This window comes from Panthera leo, chromosome A3 (assembly GCF_018350215.1).
Source record: "Panthera leo isolate Ple1 chromosome A3, P.leo_Ple1_pat1.1, whole genome shotgun sequence".
Taxonomy (NCBI): domain Eukaryota; kingdom Metazoa; phylum Chordata; class Mammalia; order Carnivora; family Felidae; genus Panthera; species Panthera leo.
In genome coordinates, this window is record NC_056681.1 from 32,040,338 (window position 1) to 32,067,882 (window position 27,545).

Genomic DNA, 27,545 nt, shown 5'->3' on the forward strand with positions numbered 1-27,545 from the left:
ACCTGTATAAGCGGAGCGTGCTGGGTTTTGAAAACTGCTATGGAGGCTGCTGAGCTTCTCCGACGTTGCGGGGACTCCATGGAGAGGCGGCTTGCCAGTGCCCCAGGCTGTTGAGCTCTCGCCGCCTGTGTCCCTACGGCGCGGCCGCAGGGTCATGCTGGCTTCTCGCGTGGCTCGCGGCTCATGGGGGGCCCTTCGCAGCGCCGCATGGGCGCCGGGGGCGCGGCCGGGCAAGGGGCGCGCCCGTGGGTCCTTGCTACGCTCCGTGCCCGGCTGCCTAGGCTGCCTGGTGGAGCGTTGGTGGCTGCGCCCGGCCGCGCTCGGTCTGAGGTTGCCTGGGACCGGCCCGCGAGGCCACTGCTCGGGCGCAGGGAAGGCGGCCCCCGGGCCCGCGGCTGGAGGGGGTGCCGCCGCCGAGGCCCGGGCCGGCCGCTGGGGCCCGGCGAGCGCCGCCAGCCTGGTACGTATCGAGGAGGAGGCGGAGGGCGGCAGCACTGGGTCGTCGTCGCCGGCCCTCTCGGGGCTCGGACCTGGACGCGAATAACGTGCCCTGGCCGGCCCAAGTCGGACATTTCCGATCCAGAACCTGGGAACCGTTTCCCGAAGAGAAGTTATGGGCAGGTCATTATTCGTTTGGGAGGAATTTCAGGGGTGCCAGACGAGTCCACCGTCGGTCTCGGCGGTCAAGTTAGAATCCCTCCTTCCCTACTTGCCTTTCTGTCCGCACCTTTAGCGGGACCGGCCTCTGGATATTGCATTGGTAAAAATAGCCTTCACTTGTCTCATTAAGTCTATTTTTAATTCTCCGAAGCCATTCCCTAATGTTTAGGGCAAGTCAGTAGAAATCTTTAGAAAAGTATGTCAGCCTGTTTTGCTTGTGCAGGTTTGGTTCACTATCATTTGACCTTTGGTAACCTTAAGTATTGTAAGATGAAGGATAATTAAGTTGTAATTAAAAGACCCTTTAATTTCTAATTATAGAAAAAGATTAAAATCTCTTCTTGAGGTAACGGAACGAAATATCGTTCCACTTACCTGTTGAAATAATTGCCCAAGCAGAAGACACCAGATCATGAATGTGGGAGAGCTTTTGATGTCATGTTAGCAAGACTCATGCAATTATTACATCTTCAATTGTTATGTCTTCAGTGGGCCCTTGTACTGCTTTTGTCAGTTGTGCAGCATGGGTTGAGGTGGCCACATCCTGGCAGGGGTCTCAACTCCACTAATAGCTAAAGCATGTCGGAGTTTGAATGCTGGATGCTTTGAGGTTGCCGCCGTATCGTGGCTGAAGTCCTTCCCAAGAACGGCAGTAGTTGGTCGAGTATGCCACAGGTTATCTGGTTGGGTAATCTGAGATTAGCTCTCTTAATTCAATTTATAAAGTTTTACAAATGTAATGATTAGAAATTAATGAGGTACTTTAAAATATTTTATGTGGAGCTAAAAAGAACTCTTCACTGTTCCAACAACATTACAGTTCTGTTGATTAATTCTCCAAATGAAATAATGTGGCTATTGCAGCTTCGTTTTTAATTTTGCCCTATGGATATTTTTGGTCATTTATTCTGACATTATGGATATTTGCCTTATGTATATTTGGGGCTCTATTCTGACCTTTTGCCTCGTGATTCCTTTTTTTCAGTCATGAACTATGTTTTTTTGTTTTTTTTTTTTTTTTTTTTTTTTTTTTTTTTTCTGAGTTGCTGTAACATTGGATCAGTATTTGACTTATTCTGTACCACATTATGGTGAACAGGCTTATCTTTTGTTCTCTGGACTCTGAAACACTCTGGCCTTTGAACTTGAATTTGGAATATGTTCCAAGAATGTTCCCATTTCATTACATAATATGGCCCACCTTCAGTAAAAGGTCCTTGAGTAGTGGAGGTTTATACTGCTTCTTGGTTGGCAATTGTTTCTTAGAGAATTTGACGTTTTTCTGTAGTTTTCAATGGCAGTATTCTGCCATCTGACCCCAAAACAACCCCACTGTCTCTTCAAACTAAGGTGAACCTGTGTTGCCAGTTTCTGTTTATAAACACAAATTTAGTATCTTTAGAAAACTGCCTTTTCTTACAGGACCGTTCCTGGAATCTTAAAAGATTTCTTTAGAAATGGAAACTGTAGGGGCGCCTGCGCGGCTCAGTCGGTTGAGCGTCCAACTTCAGCTCAGGTCATGATCTCGCAGTTTGTGACTTAGAGCCCCATGTCTGGCTTTGTGTTGACAGCTCAGAGCCTGGAGCCTGCTTCGGATTCTGTCTCCCTCTCTGCCCCTCTCCGGCTCATGCTTTCTGTCTCCCTCTCAAATAAACATTTAAAAAGTTAAAAAAAAGAAAGAAATGGAAACTATCACTTTTTAAAAAAATCGAAATTAAGGTTCAGGTTATTTGGTTACTGATTAAGAGTAGGGTTAGTCTTGTTAGGAGACAGTCCCATGGGGTAGAATTGGCAGCCTTCACCGGTGGGGAAAAAAAATCCAGGCTTTAGGGAGACATTTTCCTGGTATTATTTCTGTATCCTGTTGGGCAGATTATCTTAGCTTCACTAGGCTGAGGCTTTTTAAAGTTGAAATATTCTCATGAAACATTTTGTTTGGCAAGGAAGGAATGTTCTTCAGAGTAGCTGCCAAAGAGCCCTTTTGTTAGTGCCAACTGCAAACACCTTGCCTTTAAGTGAAGTTTCAAGGAATCATAAAACACTCAGATTCTAGGTGGGAATCTTAACATTTCATTTTCATGGCTATTTTGAACAGATTTGCAGATTTTTTCTGTATTTCCTAAGGATCTCAATTGCTATTCCTAGCTCCATTTTTTTCCAGCAGTTATCCATTTAGGGATGAGATTATGGAATTAAATTTTTTTCTTCTTCATTCATATGTCCATACACCATAGCAGTTAGCCTTCTTTTGATGGGTATTTGCAGAGGAGTGAGGGAGGTTATTTGCAATTAGTGTTTTAAACCAAAAAATGCCTGGGGTTGATCATTTGGTGCTTTTTTCCCCTAACACTCTATTTAGATTGTCTACTTGAAGTACAAGACCTTCTTGAAGTTACAATTTAAAAAAAAAATTTTTTTTAATGTTTATTTTTGAGAGAGAGAAACAGAATGTGAGAGGGGGAGGGTCAGAGAGAGGGAGACACAGAATCTGAAACAGGCTCCAGGCTCTGAGCTGTCAGCACAGAGTCTGACGAGGGGCTCGAACTCACGGACCATGAGATCATGACCTGAGCCGAAGTCGGCCGCTCAACCGACTGAGCCACCCAGGCGCCCCTGAAGTTACAATTTTAAAAGCAGAGTGTTGTAAGGTTTGACTTCAAATCATGAAGTCTTGACCTGTATGGTAGATGATATACGTTTGTTTTTTTTCTCTCTTTAGGTAGTGTGTGTGTGTGTGTGTGTGTGTGTGTGTGTGTATACATACATATATATATATACATATACATATATATATGTGTATATATATATATATATATATATATATATATATATATGTATATATATATATATATATATATGCTCTGTATAGCAGACACTTTAGTCTGTGGGTTACGTGATATATCTCCATCTTCTGTATTCCAGTTTTAGAGCTATGGTCTGTAAATAATAGATTGGATTTTAAAGCTCAAAATACTAAATTTAAAGTTTATGTAGCTTCTAACTCCTAAGTTGGTATATATATATTTTTCTAATATACTTAATTTAAAGTATGAGTTCATAGCATTTAATTTAAATTTTGTTGTCTTTACGTTTCAGTATGAAAACCCATGGACAATCCCAAATATGTTGTCAATGACGAGAATTGGCTTGGCCCCAGTTTTGGGCTATTTGATTATTGAAGAGGATTTTAATATTGCACTAGGAGTATTTGCTCTAGCTGGGCTAACTGATTTGGTAAGTTGTAAATGCACTTTTTCTGTTTTGCTTCCCTTTCAAGTATCAGGGTCTCTGCTACACTGAAATATCACAGCCTTAAGTCTGCTTCTCCCTGGAAGGAAATCCTCAAGATGAATTTGACCTAGTACTTGGTATAAGGACTTGGCTTTAGCATTTGTGTGGGACTCTTATTTTTTAAATGATCTAAGGAAGGAAGTGAAAGTTGTTGGGAGGTGTAGGAGGGGGTGCTTTTTGTTCTTGGTTTTTCACTTCTTTGGAAAAGAAAAACCCTTAGAAATTCCCAAGGAGCCAAGTATTTGCTTTAGGGATAGAAATAAAGGAAAGAAGTTGTGAGACTATGTTTCTATTTATTGTGATACCTGATCTGCAACAATAGTTGGTTTTACTGGTGGAGAGACCGTGGGTCAGTTATTGTGGCCAGGACACTTGTAGAGGTCAGAGCTCTAGTCAGGTTTATGCTGGGAGCAAGCCATAGGCACCCACACACATTTGGTTTCTGTTCCCTGTTCCCTGCTCTGCACCCCTCTGACCACCCAGCAGAAGATCCTGCCTTGATCCAGGCATTAGGTATCCTTCCTTCTTCCACTCCCCTAGTAGACAAGTGAGAAAAGAGCTACTTGACACACTGTTTCAGCTTTGGGAGAGGGAAGCATTTTTTCAGGTTATTTCAAATTAGAACTTGGCAAACATTTTACAAGAGAGGGCAACATATGTACGAAATAGGCTTTTGTGGACTGACCAGCCAGCTGCATGTATGACGTTACTTGTATTTATCACCCACCTTGTTGCATAATGGATTTGAAATGGCTTTTAAAACTATGTCCTACAAAAACCTAGTTGAGGGAAGTGGTGAAAAGATGGAGGGAAAATTTAAAATCAGAGCAAAGTTAGCCTGTAGAAATAGATACAGTATATTCTTGTACAAGGCTGATCTGAGATCCATGTGAGCACCTAGACAGTCAATAATGACTTGGTGCCTCTTGAAACGGATTTATGTTTGAAAAGCATTCCTTGATACTTACTTAGTGAGAATGAAGAGAAACTAATTTCCTATAAATAATAGTTATATAGTGTCTGTAGTGTCAACTATTCCCTTTGAGGTTCACAGAAACAAAATTCCACCTGCCCGTTGGCATTGGTGAGCAACATAGAAGAATTAAGATAGAAGATTTTACAGGGTAAACAAAGGAGAACATTTGCATTGTTATATAGCATTTCCAAATATGCATCAAAAATTCTCTCAAAATGGTTCCTATTTCTTTTTTTCCAGAGTTTACCTCCTGTTTGTCACTATTTCTCCCCATTCTCACAATCTTTTTTTTTTTCTTTTTTTTTTTTTTTTTTTTTTTTTTGATCCCTGCTTTTGCCTCTGAAGTCTGAAGGCCTTTACTCAGACACACTCCAAGTCTGTCAAAGGCCATTATATTGGTAATGGGGTTGTATTTTCTTTTTTTTTAAATGTAACAGATGAGATCTTTTTTAGTTACTCAATTTGCTCTTCTTTAACTTGTACCTTTAAAAAAAAATTTTTTTTTTAATGTTTATAATTAATGTTTATTTATTTTTGGGAGAGAGAGACAGGCAGTGCAAGCCGGGGAGAGGCAGAGAGAGAAACTGAATCCAGAGCAAGCTCCAGGCTCTGAGCTGTCAGCACAGAGCCCGATGTGGGGCTCAAACTCAAGAACCATGAGATCATGACCTGAGCGGAAGTCAGAAGCTTAACTGACTGAGCCATCCAAGCACCCCTCCTTGTACCTTTTTTTTTAGCTGCCACATGTGATTGCAATATTCACTGAACTCAGGCCTCATTTGCCATATTTCTAAATATATATGAGAGTGTATGTGAAAACCTGAGTTATCTGTCACCATATTTCACATTTACTCTGTGGAGGTTTTGATATCTAGGTTGGCCACTGGGCAGATGGCTGGAGCCATGCAGGGTTTAAATGGGGATGGCAAAGCCTGATTGATATTGTATATGGGAAATAGGTTGTAAGAAGGCGAGAGTGGAAACAAGAGAAGCTGGTTAGGAGACTTACAGTTACCTGGGGGAGTGGCAGTGGCTTGGCCTGGGGTGGGAGTTTGGAGAGAAGTCATTGGGTTTGGGACATGTTTTGAAGATAGAGTTGATGTCGATGGATTGCATATGTGCAGTGAGAAATATGTGTGATAGGCTGTTACTTTTTTGTTTTGTTTTCTTTTCAACAACTGAGGCATGAAGGTAATAATTTTTGTGATGGGAAGCACTCAGGGTAGGACAGGGTAGAAAAATACCAAGAATGTCTGTTGAATATCTATGCTTGTTGACATAGAGGTATCAATTGGGTAGTTGAATATAGTAGTTTGGAGTTGGAAGAAGTCATGGTTGGAGGTAAATTTGAGAGTTGTCAGCATATGGATGATCAAGTCTGGGTGAAATTAAATGACTGGGTTAAAGAAGAGATAGGATCAGAGAAATGAGCAGTGAGTAGAGTAATAAAAAAGGAGCCAGGAAAGGACACTGAGAAAGAACAGCTGGTGAGCAAGGAAGAAAATTAGGCCATCAGATGTCCCAGAAGTTAAGTGAAGAAAGTACTTCAATTGAGTTGAGGTCAAGTACGCTAAAAATGTAGAATACGTTGGTGACCTTTCTGACCACCATCTCTAAAGGAATGGGGACTGAGTGGGTTGGCAACACATGTGAGGTGTAATGACAGAGACCTTGCTTTGACGAAGTTTTGCTTTGAACGGGTACCGGGAAGTGTAGGGTCAAGGGAAGGTAGTTTTTAAAGCTATATATACTGGGGAAATTTTTGTGGTTAATTAACTGGTTAATTAAATGACCAGGTAAAAAGGAGATTGATGATGCAGGAGAGATGGAGGAGAAGAAAGGCAAATCACAGAAGGGGAGAGGGCCTAGGATCAGGAATCAGGGAAGGCAGAGAGAATGTGAATGGATGCAGGTAAGTGGTGGATTTGCAGGTGGGAATATAAGGGAGTGTTAACAACCTGTTTCTATTTTTCAAGGAAAGTATAGATAAGAACATGAGTTGGAGTGAAGGAAGACTAGGCTTGAGGTGAGAACAACAGTATGAAAAGAGAAGGTAAACACAGGCAGGTATGGGATTACCAGGCAGTACTGCATGCCCATGGGAGATTTGTGGTCCTGAATTTGAAGTGAGACCAGTTAGCCCATTTATGTATTCTTGAGCAATGGTCAGCTGCTTAGGTGCAGGCCTGGAGTAAATGGATAGTTGTGTGTAAGCAGGGTGAAGAGTGAAGTAAGGGAGTTAACAGATGTTTGCAAAGGAGTGGTGATGTTGATGACCTTGGAATCTAATGTGGGTGGAGGAACGGGGAGGACCAGATGGAATGGTGGTGGAAAAGTGGGAGATTAAGTTCCTCAAGATCAGAAACTGAACTGAAACCTGAATCTTCCAAGGCCCCAGTACCCAGTTCTAGGTACTTTCTGTTAGACATTGTTACTTGTAGTATACTTAAGAAAAAAAAATATGTTATTTTGGTTAGTGTAGTAATAGCTAGTAACTGCTTTTTTTGACGATTTGCCAAGTACTAAACAAGTATTAATCCCCGTTATGTGCTGAAGACCATCAACCCTTTGAGGTAGGTTTTGCAGATAAGGAAGGGGAAACTTATGCCAAATAACTTCCCCAAGGTCACATAGGTAATAAATGGCTGAACCAGGACTTGAACCAGTTATGTTCTGCCACAGAGCAAGTTCTTAACCATTGTCCTGTACTTCTGTCTCGAACTCACTGGAATACTTGAGATTTACAGAACTTATTTATCCTTTAAAATGTACCATGTTAAATTATGTCTAAGTTAATTTGATCTTTTTCCTTGGAAATAGGACTAGAAAATCCAAACATTTGTTGAAGCTTGAAGTTAAATGAGTGAAAGCCAAGTAGGGACTTGGAAAGCCAGAAAATAGCCTCCCTTACTTAATGGGAATAGATGATAGATATTTGGTTTCGATTCATATTGTGACCCCAGGGTGATGAGATCTTCCCATTTGTCAAGTGAAACTTGAGATCTGGATTTTTGTGGTTAATTTTTGAATATTTAAATGTTGGCAACTAATTTACATTTTTTTTTAAATTTTTTTTTTTTTCAACGTTTTTTATTTATTTTTGGGACAGAGGGAGACAGAGCATGAACGGGGGAGGGGCAGAGAGAGAGGGAGACACAGAATCGGAAACAGGCTCCAGGCTCCAGGCTCCGAGCCATCAGCCCAGAGCCTGATGCGGGGCTCGAACTCACAGACCGCGAGATCGTGACCTGGCTGAAGTCGGACGCCTAACCGACTGCGCCACCCAGGCGCCCCTAATTTACATTTTTAAAAGTGCTGGGCAGGTTCAACAAAAGTCCTCCCAGGCCCGATTTGGCCCATTGATAACCATGTACACCCTCTGCTTTAAAATGCAATTTGCCTTCAAGAATAGTTAATAAGTAATTTGCATGTCAAAATTTTTATGTAGGCCAGGTACAGAGGATTGAGTTTTTTATTCACATACAGTCAGACCTGGAACTAACAGTTGCACGAAACAATAAAAAAAGAAAAATGATAACAGTGAAAACTTAAGAGTGTTGGATCATATCATAGAAAAGTAGGTAGGAGTGAGAGTCACAAGTCTGGCCTTGCAAGCAAAAGCAGCTATTTTGGCTGTAGTGAAATAGCCCAAGGCTTTCAAAGGGGAGGGGCTCCTAGTCCTTGTTCTGTCAGCCATGCTTTCTGTGAGTTTTATTTGGGTTCTTTACATCTTTAAATTTGCGTCTGAGTTCAATCCGCAAAAGGGCCTTATGAAAATATAAGAAATACCTGAAGGCCTTGAGAAAGAAAAGTACTGTAGAAAAGTGAAGTTATTTTCAGACCAGTTGGTAATTTGGAAGCTGAATATATACTAGTGAAAGAATGAGAAGGTTTGGGGGTAAGAAACAGAAGAGGTTTTATTAACTTTTTATGAAAATACAGTTGTTTTCTGGTATCTATTAACTTTCAAGGTATCTGCTCTGTACGGATCCTGACATTTATTAAAAAAAACTTCTATTTTCAGTTGGATGGATTTATTGCTCGAAACTGGGCCAATCAAAAATCAGCTTTGGGAAGTGCTCTTGATCCACTTGCTGATAAAATACTTATCAGTATCTTATATGTTAGCTTGACCTATGCAGATCTTATTCCAGGTAAGAACGCCATCATGAGTACTTTTAAATAGCATAGGGAAGATTGACATTAGTCAGTTTAGGATTTCTCTTGATTGAGAGATAGATAATTTTTGTTCCAAAAGTATATTTTTCAACTTTAAACTATTTCCCTAATTTTAAATTATTGAATTGCTTTGCTTGTCAGGCTGTTATTTTACTTTAGAATTTATGTCCTCGTTATATTAGTAGAATCTGTTGTTTTCTTAGATTGTTGAAAGTTAAATTTAAGCAAATATTATTTCACAGTGCCAATTCCTATCAGTCTAGAATTTTTTGAAATAATATTTTATACCCTTATTGCGTAGTTTTTTGAAAGCAATTTAAAGTTTTCAGAAGTCTATTATATATTAAGTGTAATTTGATCATAAAAAACGAGCGCTTTGAAATCCTGAGGATGTCTATAAAACTTCACATTAGTATTACTTAGACACTGTTAGGGAGTTTCAAATCATATATAGTTTGTTCATATCTGAATACTCTTTCTAACAGAATTGTATAATCTTTTGCTTTGTATTTTGCATGTGCTTTTCTGGTTGTTCATTTTCTACTTAAGCTATTATTTCTTAGTTTTTCTCCCTTGGGTCAGATGAAACTGTTAATTTCCAAGTGTTAGAAATAGAATCTGAGAATAAAGAAAGCGCTGCCACATGGTCCTTCAATAAATAGCATGTTATTGACATTTGATAGGAAGAAGTGTAATGGTGTTTCAGTCTAGTATAGTTTCCTCAATATAGAGGCTTTTACTTTTAGGCTTTTAAATTCCCATACCAAATTAAAAATAAATCAGATTAATGTTTGTATTTATGTGTTTCTTTGAAAGTCAGATTTTTGGTATACATATGGTTGGGGGGTGTTGAAGGGGTAGGGGTACTCTCATTCTAATACAGTATGGGGGGAGGAAAGGAACCTAAGGAGCATTCTGTTGACACTGTTTAAAATCCAAATGATCTTGTGTGTGCATGTGTGCATGTGTGTGCATACTTTCATGACTCCGATTTTTTAGAGTTATTTTGTATTTTGTTGTATTATTTTATGGAGGTTGACCAGATATTTCACTTTTGAACATAGAATTTGTATCCAGGTTTTAGTAATTATAGATAATGTTGCTGTGACCTTTACCTAAATAATTGGTGTAGGTTGCTTTGCAAGCTGAGACTTCTCTTCTATTATTCTGGGAATTTCTGTTGTCCCTCTTCTGTGTGGGTCTGTTTTTCCAAGCTCCTATGGCTTCCTTGTTGAGATCTTCCTTTGGGTGGAGTGCAGCCTCTAGTTATTTCTTGTGCAAGGATGCAGTGTGGCAGCCAGCATTTTAGAGGTTCACAGTGTCTTTATTATACAGATTTCTAAGATACCTTTATTCTGCCCTCCATGCTTGATTGAGATTTGAATTGAGCATAATTTTCAATTGCAGATTATTTTCACTCAATTTTGAAGAATCCTGTTCTGTGGATTTCCAAATTCTATCATGCTATTGAGATATCTCATGCCATTCTGATACCTTTTTCTTGATATGTGATTATGTTTTGTACTGGAAAGTTTTTAGGAATTTTTTTTTATTCACATTTTTTCTAGTTGATGTTTTAGAAAAAAATTCTCTCCTAAAAATTAATTTTCTATTTCTGTGGTTACCCAATTATCCCAGCACTTTTTATTGAAAAGTCTACTTTCCAGACTCATCATACTGTCATATATACATGGGTCCATTTCTGGGTTGTCTGGTTATTCCCCACTCATTTGTCTATTTTTGCACCAGTACCATTCTTAATTATTATTGCTTTACTAAATAATAGAGCAAGTCCTTCCACCTTTGATATTCTTAACCCCTTTCCATTTTGTGTGTAATTTTTATTTTTTTAATCTTATTTTTTAATTTGTTTTTATGTTTATTTTTTTTATAATTTTTTTTTTAATGTTTATTCATTTCTTGAGAGACAGAGATAGAGCATGAGCAGGGGAGGGGCAGAGAGAGAGAGGGAGTCACAGAATCCGAAGCAGGCTCCAGCTCTGAGCTGTCAGCTCAGAGCCCGATGCAGGGCTTGAACTCACTAGCAGTGAGATCATGACCTGAGCTGAAGTTGGATGTTTAATGGACTGAGCCACCCAGGCGCCCCAATGTTTGTTTATTTTTGAGAGAGAGAGAGAGAGAGAGAGAGCGCGCAAGAGAGCGAGCAGGGGAGGGAGAGAGAGAAAGGAAGATAAAGAATCTGCAGCAGGCTCCAGGCTCTAAGCTGTGAGCACAGAGCCTAATGCAGGCAGGGCTCGAACTCACAAACTGTGAGATCATGACCTGAGCTGAAGTCGATTAACCGACTGAGCCACCCAGGCGCCCCTAAATATATATTTTTAAAGTTAATTTATTTAAGCAATCTCTAAACCCAACATGGGGCTTGAACTCATGACCCTGAGATCAACAGCCTGATGCTCCACCAACTGAGCCAGCCTGGTGTTCCTCATGTGTAAATTTTAGAATCGGCTTTTCCAACTCCCAAGAAAAACCTGTTGGAATTTTAATTGGGATTTCATTGAGTTTCTAGATCTATTTGAAAGAATTGATATCTTTACAATAATGATCTTCCAGTTCACAAGCATGATATATCTGCTCTACTTAGGTCTTTTTATAATGTCAGTATGTTAGTTTTCTTCAGAGAGGTAATAAACAATTTTTTATTAAATTTATTCCAAGTTGCTGGGTAATTTTGATGTTTTCTAAATGGTAGCTTTTACTATTTCATTTTCTCTCTTTTTTTTTAATTTTTATTTTTAAGAGAGAGAGTGAGTGGAGGAGGGGTAGAAAGAGAGGGAGACACAGAATCCGAAGTAGGCTCCAGGTTCTGAGCTCTCAGCACAGAGCCTGGTGTGGGGCTTGAACCCACAAAATGTGAGATCATGACGTGAGCCAGAGTCTGATGCTCAACCTACTGAGCCACCCAGCACTCCTCAACATTTTGTTATTAAATAAGATACTTCCTGTAGGGTTATGTAGATAGATCTCCTTTTTTCAGGTTATGGAAGTTCACTTCTCTTAGGAGTTTGCTGAGAGTTTTTATTACAGTTGGGTTTTGAATTTTATAAAATTATTTTTCTTCATGTATTATGAGACTTGTGTTTATTTTCCTTTTAAGCTGTTAATATGTGATGAATTATATTTTTGATTTCTAATGTCAAACCACCCTGAAATTCCTGCTATACATCTAACACGGTCATGATATATTATGAAAATATTGCTAAATTTGGTTTCTAATATTTTGTTGAGGATTTCATATCCATGCTCATGAAGTTGACTTGCAATTTTTTTCTCTGAATATCCTTGTTAGGTTTTAGTATCAAATTTATGTTAGTCTCATAATAAGAGTTAGGAAGTCTACTTTTTTTCCCCATCTTGGGAGATGTTTGTGTGAGTTTGCAACATTCCCTCTTAAAATGTTTGGTAGAACTTATTGAATTGAGGACTGGAGTTTTCTTTAGGAAAGAGTTTTCAAATAGGTGATTCATTTTTTTTTGTTATAGGATGATTCAGATTTTCTGGTTCATCTTTTGTCTATTTGGTAAGTTATGGTGTTTTTCTAAGAACTTGTCCATTACAGCTCTATTTATAAAGATTTACCATTAACTATTCAGTATCCACATTAACTTTGATGTCTGTAGGGTATGTAGTGATGCCCCCCTTTTCATTCTGATTATTAGTTCTTTGTCTCTTCTTTTTTCCCTTGAATCGTCTTAACAGAGGTGTGTCAGTTTTATGAATCTTTTTGAAGAACCAATTACAGGTTTTGTCTGATAGGCTTACTCCATTAAATCTTGCTTTTTAAAAAACATTTATTTATTTTGAGAGAGAGAGAGCACAAGTGAGAGAGGGGCAGAGGGAGAGGGAGAGAGAGAATCCCAAGCAGACTCTGTGCTGTCAGCGCAGAGCCCAACATGGGGCTTGATCCCACGAAATGTGAACTCATGACCTGAGTTGAAATCAAGGGTTGGTCACTTAATTGACTGAGCCACTCAGACACCCCTAAATCTTGCTCTTTCATTTATTTCTCCAGGTTTCCTTTGCTGTTCTTTCTCTAAATTCTTTAGATCAGTTCTGTTTAGTAGAAGTATAATGGGAGCCATATATGAAATTTAAAACTTTCTAGTAACTATATTAAAAATAAAAGGGAATAAGTGAAAATAATTTTAATAATGTTTAACCTACTAGATGAAAAATATTGTCATTTCAATGTGTAATCAGTGAGTTTTTTTCATACTATGCTCTTAAAAGCCAGCATGTAGTTTTCATTTATAGCACCTCTCATTCAGACTGGCCACATTTCAGGTGCTTGTGGCTATTGTATTGAATAGCACAGCTGTAAATGAATATTTAACTCATTGCTTTTTAGCTTTTCTAAAGTTCACATTTAGGGCGGGCTATACATTTTGTCTTAAGTATCACTTTCACTGCATTGCATCTGTTGATATGAGTATTTTTGCCATTATTGAGTTCAAAATAATCTATTTTCATTTTAATTTTTTTCTTTGGCTTATAGGGCTATTAGAAATGTATTTCATAATTTGTGGGGTTTTCTAGGTATCTTTTTATTATTAATTTCAAGCATAATTACCTTGTATCCAGAACATGCTCGGATTTTAGTAGTGCTTTAGCCCAGTATTCAAATTTTATAAAAATTTTATGTGTGCTTCAAATGAATGTGTATTCTGGGGCACCCGGGTGCCTCAGCTGGTTAAGCATCTGACTCTCGATTTCAGCTTGGGTCATGATCTCTCGATTTCTGAGATCCAGCCCCATGTCAGGCTCTGTGCTGATGGTGCAGAGCCTGCTTGGGATTCTCCCTCTCCCCCTCCCCCTCCCCCTCCCCCTCCCCCCTCCCCCTCCCTCTCCCCCTCCCCCCCCCCCTCCCCCTCCCTCTCCCCCTCCCCCCTCCCTCTCCCCCTCCCCCTCCCCCTCCCTCTCCCCCTCCCCCTCCCCCTCCCTCTCCCTCTCCCTCTCCCCCTCCCTCTCCCCCTCCCCCTCCCCCTCTCAAAACGAATAAACATTTAAAAAACAAACAAAAACAAACGAATGTGTATTCTGTAGTTAGTTGGTGATGTTCTGTGATGTTATATATACATCCAGTTGGTCAGATTTTAAATCCTGATGTTTAAATCTTTACTGACTTCTTTTTTTCTGTTTGATCTGCTTGTTTTTCAGTTACTGAGAGAGTAGGTTAGTTTTTCTACTTTATGTCAAGTTTTCCATGATTTTTCTTTGTAGTTCCGATTTTTGCTTTGTGCCTTTTGAAGTCCTGTTAAGTGTATGTGAATTAGATTTTTATGTCTTCTTGGTAAATTGAATGTTTTATTATGAAGTGACCCTCCATATCTTCAATAATGATTATTGCCTTAAAGTGTGTTTTGTTGAATATTATACCTCCACTAGCTTACTTTTGGTCAGTGTTTGCCTGATAGATAAATCTTTCACTTTCAACTTCTCCATATCTTTATATTTTAGGTATTTCTTATAAATAGCATATAGATAGATGGGTTTTCTCTATTTTATCCAGTCTAACACTATTTTGTGTTTCAACTGGAACATTTAATCCATTAACATTTATTGTGATTACTAATATTTGTGTAGCAGTCTTTAGTTTATGTGTTCTATTTGGCTCATATGTGCTTTTCTATATTCGTATATATCTTTTACATTATACTTGTTTTCCCTGTGTGCCAGTTTGGAAGTGTTACACTCTGTTTCCATTGAGTTATTCTCAAAATTATATTATTCATCCTTATCAAAGTTCAGTGTTAACAAATATGCACTCTGGGCACTGGCAGGGCTTGAGAATGCTTTACCTCCATTTATTCCTTTTTCAACTTAGATTATTGTTGCCATACTTTGATTTTATATACTTCTTAAACCCACATGATATTGTTTATACAGTATTCATTTAGATGTATCTTCATATTTACTTTTTCCTGGCTTATATTTTTGGTGTATGTCACACCTTCCATCTGGGATCATTTTCCTTTTGTCTAAAGTATATCTTTGGAAATTCTTTTTTTTATTATTATTTTTTTATTAAAAAAAAATTTTTTTTTTAATGTTTATTTATTTTTGGGACAGAGAGAGACAGAGCATGAACTGGGGAGGGGCAGAGAGAGAGGGAGACACAGAATCGGAAGCAGGCTCCAGGCCCTGAGCCATCAGCCCAGAGCCTGACGCGGGGCTCGAACTCACGGACCGCGAGATCGTGACCTGAGCTGAAGTCGGACACTTAACCGACTGAGCCACCCAGGCGCCCCTCTTTGGAAATTCTTTTAATACAACTCAACTGGTGGTACATTCTTGTCTTTAGTTTCTCTGAAAATATTTTTATTTTGCCTTTATTCTTTTGTATGTATAAGAACATTTAAGTTCTACTCGCCTGGCAGATTTCAGTTAATACAATACTAATACAGTGTAATCAACTCTAGTTACCATATTCTACATCATATCCCTAGACCATATTTATCTTAAAACTGGAGTTTGCAGCCTTTTATCAGTTTCTTCCTGTTTCTCTCCCATCCTCCAGCCTCTGGCAACTACTTTTTTACTTGCTATTCCTAGGAGTTCAACTTTTATTTTATTTCATTTTTTTAGATTCCACATATAAGTGATACTGGGCAGTGTTTGTCTTTCTCTGATTTTGCCTTTGTTCTTGAAGGATATTTTTATTGAGTATAGAAGTCTAGGTTGGTAGTCATTTCATCGTATTTAACATATTGTTCAGTTATCTTTTCATTTCCATTATTGGTATATAAGAAATCAACTGCTAATCCATTTATTTTTTGAAGTTAACTTTTTTACTCTGGCTGTTTTTAAGATTTTCTCTTTGCCGGGACGCCTGGGTGGCTCAGTCGGTTGGGCATCCGACATCGGCTCAGGTCATGATCTCGCGGTCCGTGAGTTCGAGCCCCGTGTCGGGCTCTGTGCTGACAGCTCAGAGCCTGGAGCCTGTTTCAGATTCTGTGTCTCCCTCTCTCTCTGCCCCTCCCCCGTTCATGCTCTGTCTCTCCCTGTCTCAAAAATAAATAAACATTAAAAAAATTAAAAAAAAAAAAAAAAAAAAAAAAAAAAGATTTTCTCTTTGCCTTTGGGGTTTTCCACAGTAATATATCTGGTTATGGGTGTCTTTTTTATTTATCTTGCTTGGGATTTGTTGGGCTTTTTATGATGTCCTTAATCACTTGGAATTAAAGTAGTTCTTACTAACAAACAGAATGGGGAAATTTGTTTCCTCTTCCCATTCTCTTTGTGACTTTATGTCTTTTCATTCCTTCACTGTCATTTTAGAAGGGTTTTAGGGGGAGAAATGTATATATGTTGTCTTAGCATTTTGTTATTTTTATACTGCCTGCATCTTTGTAAAAGTTCCATCCACCTTGGTTTGAATAGCTTTGTTTTGCCGAGAGTAAAAAATGTGCTTCCTTCCTCAGCTAGGGTAATTCCACTTTTCTTGCTCTTTCTATGGGAGGGGAGATAAGGATGAAAAAAAAAACTTACCTGATTTATTACATTTATAACAGTCTGGGATGTGAGTCTAAGTTAATTTCTACTGTGTATGTATTCTGCCACATTTATTCAATAGTGATTTCCATTCCTTTTCATTATATTATTACTGGTTTACTGTATAGCAAATTGTTATTGCTGGTTTAAGTCCATTTCTGGAATAATTATTCTGCTAAATTAAATTTTATTGTTTTCAATGCAGTATATGATATTGATAGTACCACTTGTAATATGTAAAAGTGACTTTGTTTTATTAATTTCCCTTGAATGCTAATAAAACTTGCCAATGATGTACCTCTTTGTTGCAGACATTCACCTATGTTTCAGACAGGGTTAGCAAGTAAGGAGGAAACCTTGGAACAATACCTGACACATTTTTACACATTTCTACCCCCACTAACACACTATCATACTCTGAAGGCAAAGTGGAAGCTGCTTTAGCCCTGGAATAAGAGGGAAGGGAAGGCTGGAGAGAAAAGAGGAGCAGTTAGAAGATGCAAAAGCCAGGGACCTGGATAGAATTGCCCAACGAACCAAAGTAAGAGCTTGTATATATGCTGTCAGTGTATAAGAGGCCTTAGAGATCACCCGGTGCTGCGGTAGGGTTCCAGCCTGGCCATACGTGAAAATCCCCCAGGGAGCTTTCATCTGTGCTTTTATGAAACCTGTAGGTTCCGTTCCTGACTGTACTACTTACTAACTGGTGACCTTGGCCAGATTATATAATCTGCCTGAGGCTTGTTTTCCTTCTTGGTAAAAAGGGGACAATGATGGTCCCTATTTTGTGGAGTTGATATGTAGATTAGATGACAATATGTATGAAATGCTTCAAACAGTGCCAGATGCTCAATAAATGGTAGTTTTGGTGGTTAATAGAACAAGAACGCACGTCTTTGCAATATATTAAATTGCCTCATCTTTTTTTGTAGAAGCTTCTTATTTAGGATTGATAATATTCCTTTTTCCTCTATGATGACACAGTAACAGGTGTTTACTGTCTTCTAAAGTTGTGTTTAGGACGTTTACTATATGTAATTTGCATGAGCTTGTTGCATCTTAAGATCTGATGGGTTCTGTCAGCTAGTGACTGCTGTTGAAAAGTTTGTTTTACAAACACGAAAATTCTCCTAAAATCGTGACTGGCTTCTTCTGTTATTTGACTCCTACAGCTGTGTCTTCTGTGTGCTCCAAGTACCATGAGCATTTTTTCTTTGAAATAGTCTTGTCATCAAGGACTAGACCAAGGATCTACCCATACATCATAACTATAACCAACAGAGATTTAAATGTTAAATCTGTAGTTAGATTTTGTTCAAGTTGCAAAACCAATAGAATGGCAGAACTGGAGAGGACCATAAATAAACACGATCTCAAAAGTAATTCGTAGAAAAACTGTTTGAAAGTATTATGGAAGGGATATTCGTGACCCTGTTATTTTAGTTTGAAACAATTTAACTGAGTGTCAGGATTTTTTTCTCTTCTTAAAACAATTTTATTTATTTATTTTTAGAGTGAGAGTGCTTGCATGTATATGCATGTGCAAGCAGGGCAGGGACAGAGGGCGAGGGAGAGAGAATCTCCAGCAGGCTCCACACCCAGTGTAGAGCCTGACGCAGGGCTCCATTTCAGGACTGTGAGATCATGACCTGAGCCAAAATCAAGAGTTTAAGGCTTAACCATCTGAGCTACCCAGGTGCCACTTTTCTCTCTCTCTTTTTTTTTTTTTTTATCGTTTTTTTAATAAAGTTTATTTATATTGAGCGACAGTGTGCTTAGGAGGGGTGGAGAGAGAAAGAGAGAGAGAGAGAGAGAGAGAGAGAGAAAGAAAGAAAGAAAGAAAGAAAGAGAAAAGAAAAAAAAAAAAAGAAAATATCCCAAGGAGGCTCCCAACTGTCAGCACTGAATCTGATGCGGGGCTTGAACTCACAATTCATGAGATCATGACCTGAGCCTGAACTGACTGAGACACCCAGGTGCCCTGCCCCTTTTCTCTTAAAAAAAATTTTTTTTTTCTAATAAAAGCAGTATATGTTCTTGGCTAAGACTTCCTGCAGCACAGAGGATGTGAAGTGAAATAGGACCTCTGCCCTCCCATTATTCAGCAAGAGAGTTCTTTGGGTATCAGTCTAAAATATTTTGCTGGCTCTTGCTCTGGGGCCATGCTATTGAACCTTAGGAATAATGAGAATACTATTAACAGGTTAAATAAGAATTTATTGAATGAATGGGCAGGAGAAAAAAATAGCAGTTGCAGGGGTAGGAACTGGCCAGACACGAATTAAAATATTTGGCTTCTCCATAAGTGGTACATATAGCAAATTTTACTGCTTATAAAATAGTCCAGAATGCAGAAGCCATCAGAGCATCTGAGTCACCATAATAAAGTCTTCCAGTAACCTTTCCAGTCTTCACCGTCCCATTCGTTCCACGTAAGTATAGCGATCATGGTGATCATTTTTCCAAATTCACAAAGCTGAGAAGTAACAAAGGAGATTGTGGGGACTGAGTAGAGCTGACACTTAATAGCTACAGCTTAAAAACATATGCAAGAAGGAAAAGAGGCAAGAGGATCAACATTCTGAAAAGCAGACTTAGACTTTAAAAGCCATAGTCTGTTCTTCACTTGGCTTGAGATAGGTTAAAGAAGAACGTAAAAATTACTGGTTCACTACAAGGTCCCTAAACCATCAATAAGTATTATAACATTTTTATGTATGTGAAACACCAGTTTATGTTAAGGTTGAATGAGGTTTTAGAGTAAGTGTAATATCAGTAATTTTCAAAATCCCAATCAGAATTATTTTTTGTACTTCATTTTCAGTTCCACTTACTTATATGATAATTTCAAGAGATGTAATGTTGATTGCTGCTGTTTTTTATGTCAGATATCGAACTCTTCCAACACCGGTGAGTTTGTTTAAAAAAAAATTCTTTTACTATTACTTATAACTTAAGGCAAAAAAAAAAAAAAAAGAAAAGAAAAAACCCCACTATATTGAATCCAGAGTTTCACTTTATTGGAGTAATTTATGGCCATTAGTTTTTGATCCATTTACCAAGAATATTTTAAAAACACACACAACTGTTATCTTGCTATTTGAATCACCTACTATGGTAGTTGTTCAGTGAACATGTGAATGACCAATTTTAAAAGTGCATGTTTCATAACCAAATTATGGAAAGAGCCCAAATGTTCATCGACTGATGAATGGATAAAAATGTGGTATATATATACAATGGAATATTACTCGCTAACCAAAAAGAATGAAATCTTGCTGTTTGAGACAATGTGGATGGAACTAGAGTGTATTATGCCAAGCAAAATAAGTCAGAGAAAGACAAATATATTATTTCACTCATATGTGGGATTTAAGAAACAAATGAACATAGGGGAAGGAAAGAAAAAATAAAAACAGGGAGGCAAACCATAAGAGACTCTTAAATACAGAGAACAAGCTGAGGGTTGCTGGAGGGGTGATGGGTGGGGGGATGGGCTAAATGGGTGATGGGCATTAAGGAGGGCACTTGTTGGGATGGGCATTTGGTGTTATATGTAAGTGATGAATCACTAAATTCTACTACTATACTGAAACCAGTACTGCACTATATGTTAACTGTCTTGGATTTAAAGTTATAAGTTTATAAGTCAAAACGTTTTTAGTTGATAGCACATAAAACCCAGACCAGCTAGCCCTGTCCCTAGCAGCAAACTGTTAGGAGTTTTTGTATAACCAAGCCCCTTTTGCTGTCTGATTTAGCCTCTACTATGGATTGTCTAGATCTAGTTTTTAAAATCACAGTGTAATGGTTTGTTTGCATATTCATTGATCTACGATGTTTGAGCACGTAGGGATTGCATAATAACCTCATCTTTTGATTCTCAGTGCAGTGAAAATGGCAGTATTTTATTAATTTTATTTTTTAGTCTATGAGAGAAAATACCATAAGGGAGATTTATTGAGTTTATGTAGAAAAAAGATGTAGTCAAGTAGACTTTATGATAGGTACTATGTTAGAGTTTTATAGGGATTGAGTAATCTATAAATTTAAAAAAATCTGTTTTCAGCAACCTGTGTATGACTTAAAAGGAATATAGACACTGCTCATTTAGGGTAATAAAAGAAGATGCAGATAAAGGGCTTGCCTAGCATAGAACCAGGCATGTGGTAAATACTCAGTAACTGTTACCTACATATAATACCAAAATGTTTTAAACTTGAATGATAAATTAAATAAACTTTATCTTTTTGTCCTCTGCCAGCGAACACTTTCTAAGTATTTCAATCCTTGCTATGCCACTGCTAGGTTAAAACCAACTTTCATCAGCAAGGTAAGAGACATACATGTCCTTTTAAGTGACTCCCCTGTGAATGGTTATTAAAATGAGTGTAAACCTCAGTCTGGAGCAGCTGACAATGAGACAAATTTAAACGCCCTGACTGCATGGGATAGAGAGTGGGGTCATTAACCCAGTTCTTTTTTTCTTTCTAGCTTTTTGGGTCTTTAGTATATGCGTTGTATTTTCTATTGGTGGTCTGAGCATCTAAGTTTCTGAATGAGGTATTAGGGCCACCGTTTAGGGAAGGTGGGGGAGGTGGAAATGTAATCACAGCTTGATTGAGATACAAAAATATAATGGAGGTTCCTTTCTGGTTTCATTACCCACCTTTCTGTGGTGGAAACACCGTAAAATTGGGCCCTTCATTTTCAAGATTGATTATTCCATGGAAAAGATAGGAACAAGTTTTCAGTACTGATAAACCACTGCTCCTCTTAAGTTGTCCATCTGTTTTTCCTGAGCCCTTCTTAGGACAGTAACTGTGCCAATCTTTGCATACAGAGAGCGCACTATTAATGCCTCTCACGGCATGTTTGTTTTTCTAGTAGCCTTGATAACTTTATTCTTTTGCCTTGTCCCTAGGTTAGGCACACAGATCATCTTTGGGACAGAGGGGTTAAATACTTTTATACCTAAAACTCCCTGGGGTTGACTTTTATCTACACTGATGGTGTGGGGTTTTTTTGTTTTTTGTTTTTGGATTTAAATGACTTATATTTGTATTAAGTACAGCAGTTTGAGTGTAACACTGTTTAGAGAGTGACTTAAAGAGGTGCAAGAAGTTCTCCAGACAATTTTATTATTTATTTTTATTTTTTTTTAATGTTTATTTTTGAGAGAGCGAGAGAGAGAGGGAGAGAAAGCATGTGCACATGAGCATGGGAGGGACAGAGGGAGAGGGAGACAGGATCCGAAGCGGTCTCCTCGCTGATGCAGAGCGCCCAGTGTGGGGCTCCAGTTCATGAACTGTGAGATCATGACTTGAGCCAAGTTTGGAAGCTTACCCAGGCTCCCCTCACTATTTATTTTTTAAGATGAAGTGGAGTCCTTGTCTTTTGGTTGCAGATTGTACTCTAGAACAGAGATGCTTCTGTGCATGTTTCCCAGTGCTTCATACTTGACACACTTCCCAGCATGCTTCTCAGGATGAGGAGGCAGTCTCCAGTGCATTTTTGGTTCTGTTTTCTTCCTTATCTCTTCCCTGCTGTCTTGTAATGTAGGGAAACCTACTCATTTCTTCCAGGGCCTCTCTTATGGAGATGAGTGCATTTCAGTTTTCTGACCTCATAGGGTTTGCTGTCTGGGCAAGTGAAGGAGCACCAAATGAAGTGCTGGGGAATCTGGGTTCTAGGTTTGTTCTGTAACCTGCCGTGACTGCAGGCTAGTCACTCAGCTCATTACATTTTCTGTGAAGAGGTAGCTTTATTCTTTCCACATTCACAGGGCTATTTTAACAGACAACTGAAAAAGGCAAAAAACTTTGCAACATTATTGAATTGCCATGGAAATTCAAGGTAGTAGTATTTTCTGACAGATGCCCTTATCCTCACTGTCAAGGGCAGCTGTTCAGACAGAGGAGCTGGTTAGTGAAGTTCACCCTTTTGTATGCATGCCAGCTTCTTTGGCAGGGATATTACAACATCAAGCATGCTGAGGGTATGTCATGTTACAGCGTGATGGGCTGTGCCTTTGTCTTTTGAGCTTGAAACAGGATCTGGTTGGCATTGTTCATTTATGACTCCTTTTTTTTAGGTAAACACAGCAGTCCAGTTAATCTTGGTGGCAGCTTCTTTGGCAGCTCCAGTTTTCAATTACGCTGACAGCATTTATCTTCAGATACTGTGGTAAGCTAAATTTAGAATTACTGTCTTCAAATGTCAGCAAATTGGCTTATTATGGTGGTCTTAGAATTACTCGGTTCTTATTGTGTTTATTGAGCACCAGCTGGGTGAAGCTGTGGGCGGTATTTTATTGTATAATTGATACTGTTCTTAAATTTACTATCAAGCATGGGATGTAGAAATTACAGTTTTCATGAAAGTTAAAAGGGTTGAGATGTATAGATAAAGTAAGTATTGGGATTTTGGAGGAGGGAAAGGTACTTGGTTCCAGGTAGGGAGAAGAGGGAAAGCTTCAGGGAGGAAGTGGCGTTTGAGCAAGAGGTCTAGTGGGTTTATACAGGGAGAGACGGGTGTGGGTGGGGTGGGGGGTAGGCCATTGAGGTGAAGGACTGACCTGAGCAGAGTCAGGAGTAGGAGAGCAGGTAGGGGAAAGTGCATCCAGCCTAGTGGCATAGGGACGTAGTGGGAGGGAAACTTGGAGAAGGGAGTTTGATTTTTATTTTATTGTCCTTACTTAGAGCCTTAACGTATCACCTTGAAAATATGTCAAATTCAAATGTTGAGTCCAGATGTGCCACGATGATACTGAAGCACTGTATTTTAGTACACTTTAAAACCTTTCCTGATGCAGTCTGAGCCAGAGAATGGTTAACCAGTCAGTTAAGCTAAAGAAGCATAAAAATGATACACATGCTAAACATTTTATTTTCTAAAATATAAGTGTACATTTATTCTGATTCATCCTACGTCTTCTGATATAGGACCAATGCCTTTTCTTTGAGTATTGTTTCATCTGTGGGAGTTTTCCTCTGTGAATAAACTACATTCCTAATATAACCTGATTTTTACTTGCTGCTTCTTTGAACTTTTTTTTTTTTTTTTAGTTTATTTATTTTGAGAGAGGGAGAGAGCACACATGAGTCGGGGAGGAGCAGAGAGAGAGAATCCCAAGCAGGCTCTGTGCTGCTTCCTAAGACTTTTACAAAGCAGTCTAAGTACAGAAACTTTCTAGATTTTTACCATTTTTTCTGACCTTTCAACAATCACATTGCCTCCTTTGACAGTAGTTTTTAGCAACTCACTTTGTTATAAAGTGTTTCCAAGGCATCCAACTTAGTTCTCAGAAATAGCACCTCTTCTTACATGTATGTTTCATTGGTTAGGTGTGAATTTAGATTACCAAGCTAGCACAGACAGCTTTGGGATGAAACAAAAATAGAGTCTCAGTGATCTCGCTCTTGGCTACTGGAAGCAGACATGCACAGGTGCACCCGTTAGGGCATAAGCACTCAGCAAGCCATGAGCATCACTCAGTAACTTCAAAGAGAATCTGGTTAATTTGGCTGTTCACTTAAGGAAAAATTGTTTAAAAAAAAAAAAAAAAAGCTGGATTTTATTTAAAATGACCCAGATACTAGAATTCTGCAGGAAGGAGCTCCTGGGTGGTGTAGTAGGTTGAGTGTCCGACTCTTAATTTCAACTTAGATCATGATCTCACATCATGATCTCACACAGAGTTCATGGGTTTGAGACCCACATTCATGCTGTCAGCAGAGCCTGCTTGGGATTCTCTCTCCCTCTGTCTGCTGAGATCTCCCCCACTCACACTCTCTCTCTCAAAATAAATAAATAAACATTAAAAGAAAAAAGAATTCTGCAGGGGATAAAAGCCTAATATCCTAAGCAAGCATGAAGCAGTGGACAGAGCACATGGGCTCTAGAGATAAAACCATGCCAGGCTCCCACAGTGTTCTGTGGCCCTGAGCAAAGTTCTCTGGCACTCCATTTGCTCCTCTGTAAGATAAGGTTGTGAAAATAAAACTATAGCATAAGACAGCTAGAGTAACGGCTGGGTAAAAGTGACAGTTGCTAGTATTATTTCTTTTCAGGCTCATTAACTATATTAACTCTGTTTGACATTACTAGTTCAAATGAAATCTTGTAAGCAGTAGCTTTAGATTGTTGTAGCTAAAAGAATTCCACCTATAACCCGTTTGCTTTTTAAAGAACTATTAAATGTATTCTCTGTGATTCTCATGGTTACTGTTGTTTAGACTTGACAATTAAACTTTCTATCTTCCATAAAAGGTGTTTTACAGCATTCACCACAGCTGCATCTGCTTACAGTTACTATCATTATGGTCGAAAAACTGTTCAGGTGATAAAGGGCAGATGAAAGTCATCCAGCATCATTAGCAAGGAAGCAATATGCGTCATTGGTGGCAGAGCCGGTGGAGACCCACAGGACTTTCCATATTTGGGTGTTCAGCTTGAAAAAGGACTTGTCAGAACAAACCATGTCGTCAGAATTTAAGTAATGTGCATTGAAAATCAGCTTGATCATGGGCATATGCAGAATTTCCAATGTATTTTTAAATACAAATAAAACTATAATTTAGAATTTTTTATCTTAGGTTTCTTGATTAATTTATAAGGTACCAATTATTCCAATTATTGTCAGTCACTTTTTAATACATTTTTTTAAAACATAGTCCAGAGCATGGAAACTGAAGAGTTGCCACTTCTGTTTAACAGAATTTAGATTGCTTACAAAGCACTAGGGAATTTCCTGGATTTACGTATCTATCCTACACAACTTGGCTACACAGTTTTATGTTTGATTTTTAGAGCTGTGTATACATTAATAGTTCACGTGGTTAATATTTGATCATTTAGGATAATGACAATAAAGGTAGCTTAGTTATGGATGAAGTAAACTTGTAAAGAGACTTAAAATGCAGTAAGTTTTGAAAATTATAGGATCAAAATAGAAGGTATTGAAGTTCATGTTCAGTAGTCTTCCAGCCTCTCAGGTGCCTAATAGTTTATGTATCAGGATAACAAGTGACAGAGGTGGTTGAAATATGAAAGCATGTCCATTAGCCTGCACCATCCAGGAGGCAGTGAGTTACATCATGCCTTCCACTGTTTCTAACATAGCAATGTTTGTATGTTACTGGAACCTGTACCCACGTTATGTAAATAATATGAAACTGTATATTTTTCAAAAGTTTTTTTAAATTTTGGGGAATCTTTTGTTAAGATGTTAAAGGAATAAAAGAGCTGGAAAAGTCCCTTCGGTGGTGGTGGTCTGTATAACATGCTATGAGCCTTGCTCTTGTGTAAGTTTTCTGATTTGTAAAATCCATTCAGATATATCACTCGCACCGTCATTGTAAAAATAACTTTTTGGGGACCATCTGACTTACAAGTCCTTACTCTGGCTACACCATGATGTTTGGAAGAGTGGGAGATGCAGGGAGAGAGGGGAGGAAGACCATGGCTGTTGCTGGTTTCTTCCTCTTAACAGTGGAGGCCTGTTGCTGCCCCCTGTCCCAAGTGAAATATGGAAGTGTGCAGTGAGATTATCCAAACACAGCTTGTTGAGCTGTGTTAAATTAAGATGCGAAGTTATAAGCAAAATTCACGCGTCTTGGTGCTGGCATCCTTGGATCAGTGTGTCCCTCAGTCACATTCAGTCCTGGCTTCCTTGTTTCCAGACTAGCAGCTGAGTTGCCCGTGGCCTGAAGTATACTGAAGCCTGCAGCCAGGGACACGGTCACTGAATCGGATGGACGGTGGTGTGAGGAAGAGAAGGATGGCCTGTGGCTGGCCATTTTCTCCTTCTGGAACCTCCTGTGTATAGTCTGAAGCTGGAGGTGGAATCCACACCCAGGAGCACGTTGAACACGCCGTGGCACTAGCAAAGTGCAAGCACACAAACGTTTTAAAATGGGATAACTTGAGATAAAGTATTTGTGGGAAAAATTACAATTTTGTACTTCATTGTGTTTATCTTATGGTTTAGTGTTGATGCTATTTGGAGCTACTTACGGGTTGGGCCCATAGTCCCTTTTGTATGAAGGTCTTAATCTGGCTCTGGTTAGTACACCTCAACCGTTAGAAACATGGTACATGTTTCTTCAGGGTTTTGGATATTGAGCTGTAACAAAATGTAAATTCTGCTAGTTGACAAAACACTGGAATTGTATCAGACGTGTTAGAGTGTATACTCATGCGTAAAGAGTTAGTCATGATACTCATTTTGGTGCCTCCACATAATGGATTCAATCCTGATAGGAACTAAAAAAGGCATTGAGATTATTACATGTCTGAAGACTATGCTAGTCACATTTTTGGCTTTTGCTTTCCAATTTTTCAATCAGGAGCTGGTAGCTACCTTAAAAGATTGCTTCGTCCGATTCTGTTGGTTACATATGTGATGAAACTCAGGCTCCACCTTAGAATTTTGGGAAGCCTTTTCAAAACTTCAAACACCTATTCAGGTCGAACTTGAACTTGGATACATGGAGTTGCAGCAGCATGGTTTTTGTGCTGCAGCACATTTTGGAAACAAGACACATGGAAATCAAACTTTTTTTTTTTTTTTAATAGTAGAAATAAATGCTGTTTTGGGTTGAATTGTGTCTCCTCTAAAGATATGTTCAAGAACCCCTGGTATCTGTGTGTATGATCTTAATTTAGAAATGGGGTCTTTGTAGCTGTAATCGTGTTAGGGTAAAGTCATACTGGATTTGGGTGGGCCTTAATCCAATGCCTAGTGTCCTTGTAAGAAGAAGGAAATTTGACTTCTGGGTATATATCCAAAGGAAATGATATCCTCTTGAAGAGCTCCCTACCCCTATGTTCACTGCAGCATTATTTACCATAGGACATAGGACATGGGGGTGCCTGGGTGCCTCAGTCAGTTGAGCATCCAACTCTTGATTTTGGCTCAGGTCAT

At 38.8% G+C, this 27,545-nt stretch overlaps 1 protein-coding gene and 1 long non-coding RNA gene across 8 annotated transcripts in view; one reads left to right on the forward strand and one right to left on the reverse strand.

Moving 5' to 3' along the window:
• LOC122215798 overlaps window positions 1-1,061 on the reverse strand; it is a 28,430-nt gene extending 27,369 nt beyond the window's left edge. Inside the window, exon 1 of the long non-coding RNA XR_006200534.1 lies at window positions 1,036-1,061. This is a non-coding gene — a long non-coding RNA (uncharacterized LOC122215798). The remainder of the gene's footprint in view (window positions 1-1,035) is intronic.
• On the forward strand, window positions 8-26,572 carry CRLS1 (cardiolipin synthase 1). 7 transcript variants are annotated; one of them, XR_006200532.1, is made up of 8 exons: window positions 8-460; window positions 3,757-3,894; window positions 8,952-9,081; window positions 19,443-19,528; window positions 20,883-20,951; window positions 22,713-22,804; window positions 24,890-25,115; window positions 26,302-26,572. XR_006200532.1 is itself a non-coding variant. In XM_042931586.1 (7 exons), the coding sequence occupies exons 1-7, from the start codon at window positions 155-157 to the stop codon at window positions 24,975-24,977; spliced, it is 909 nt and encodes a 302-aa protein (XP_042787520.1). In that variant the 5' UTR covers window positions 8-154; the 3' UTR covers window positions 24,978-25,209. The 7 variants fall into 7 exon arrangements, 6 of the variants coding, with proteins under 6 accessions (XP_042787520.1, XP_042787525.1, XP_042787522.1 ...); XM_042931586.1 differs by lacking the exon at window positions 26,302-26,572 and having other exon boundaries at window positions 24,890-25,209; XM_042931591.1 differs by lacking the exons at window positions 8-460; window positions 26,302-26,572 and adding an exon at window positions 671-760 and having other exon boundaries at window positions 24,890-25,209.
• Window positions 26,573-27,545: the final 973 nt, after the last annotated feature.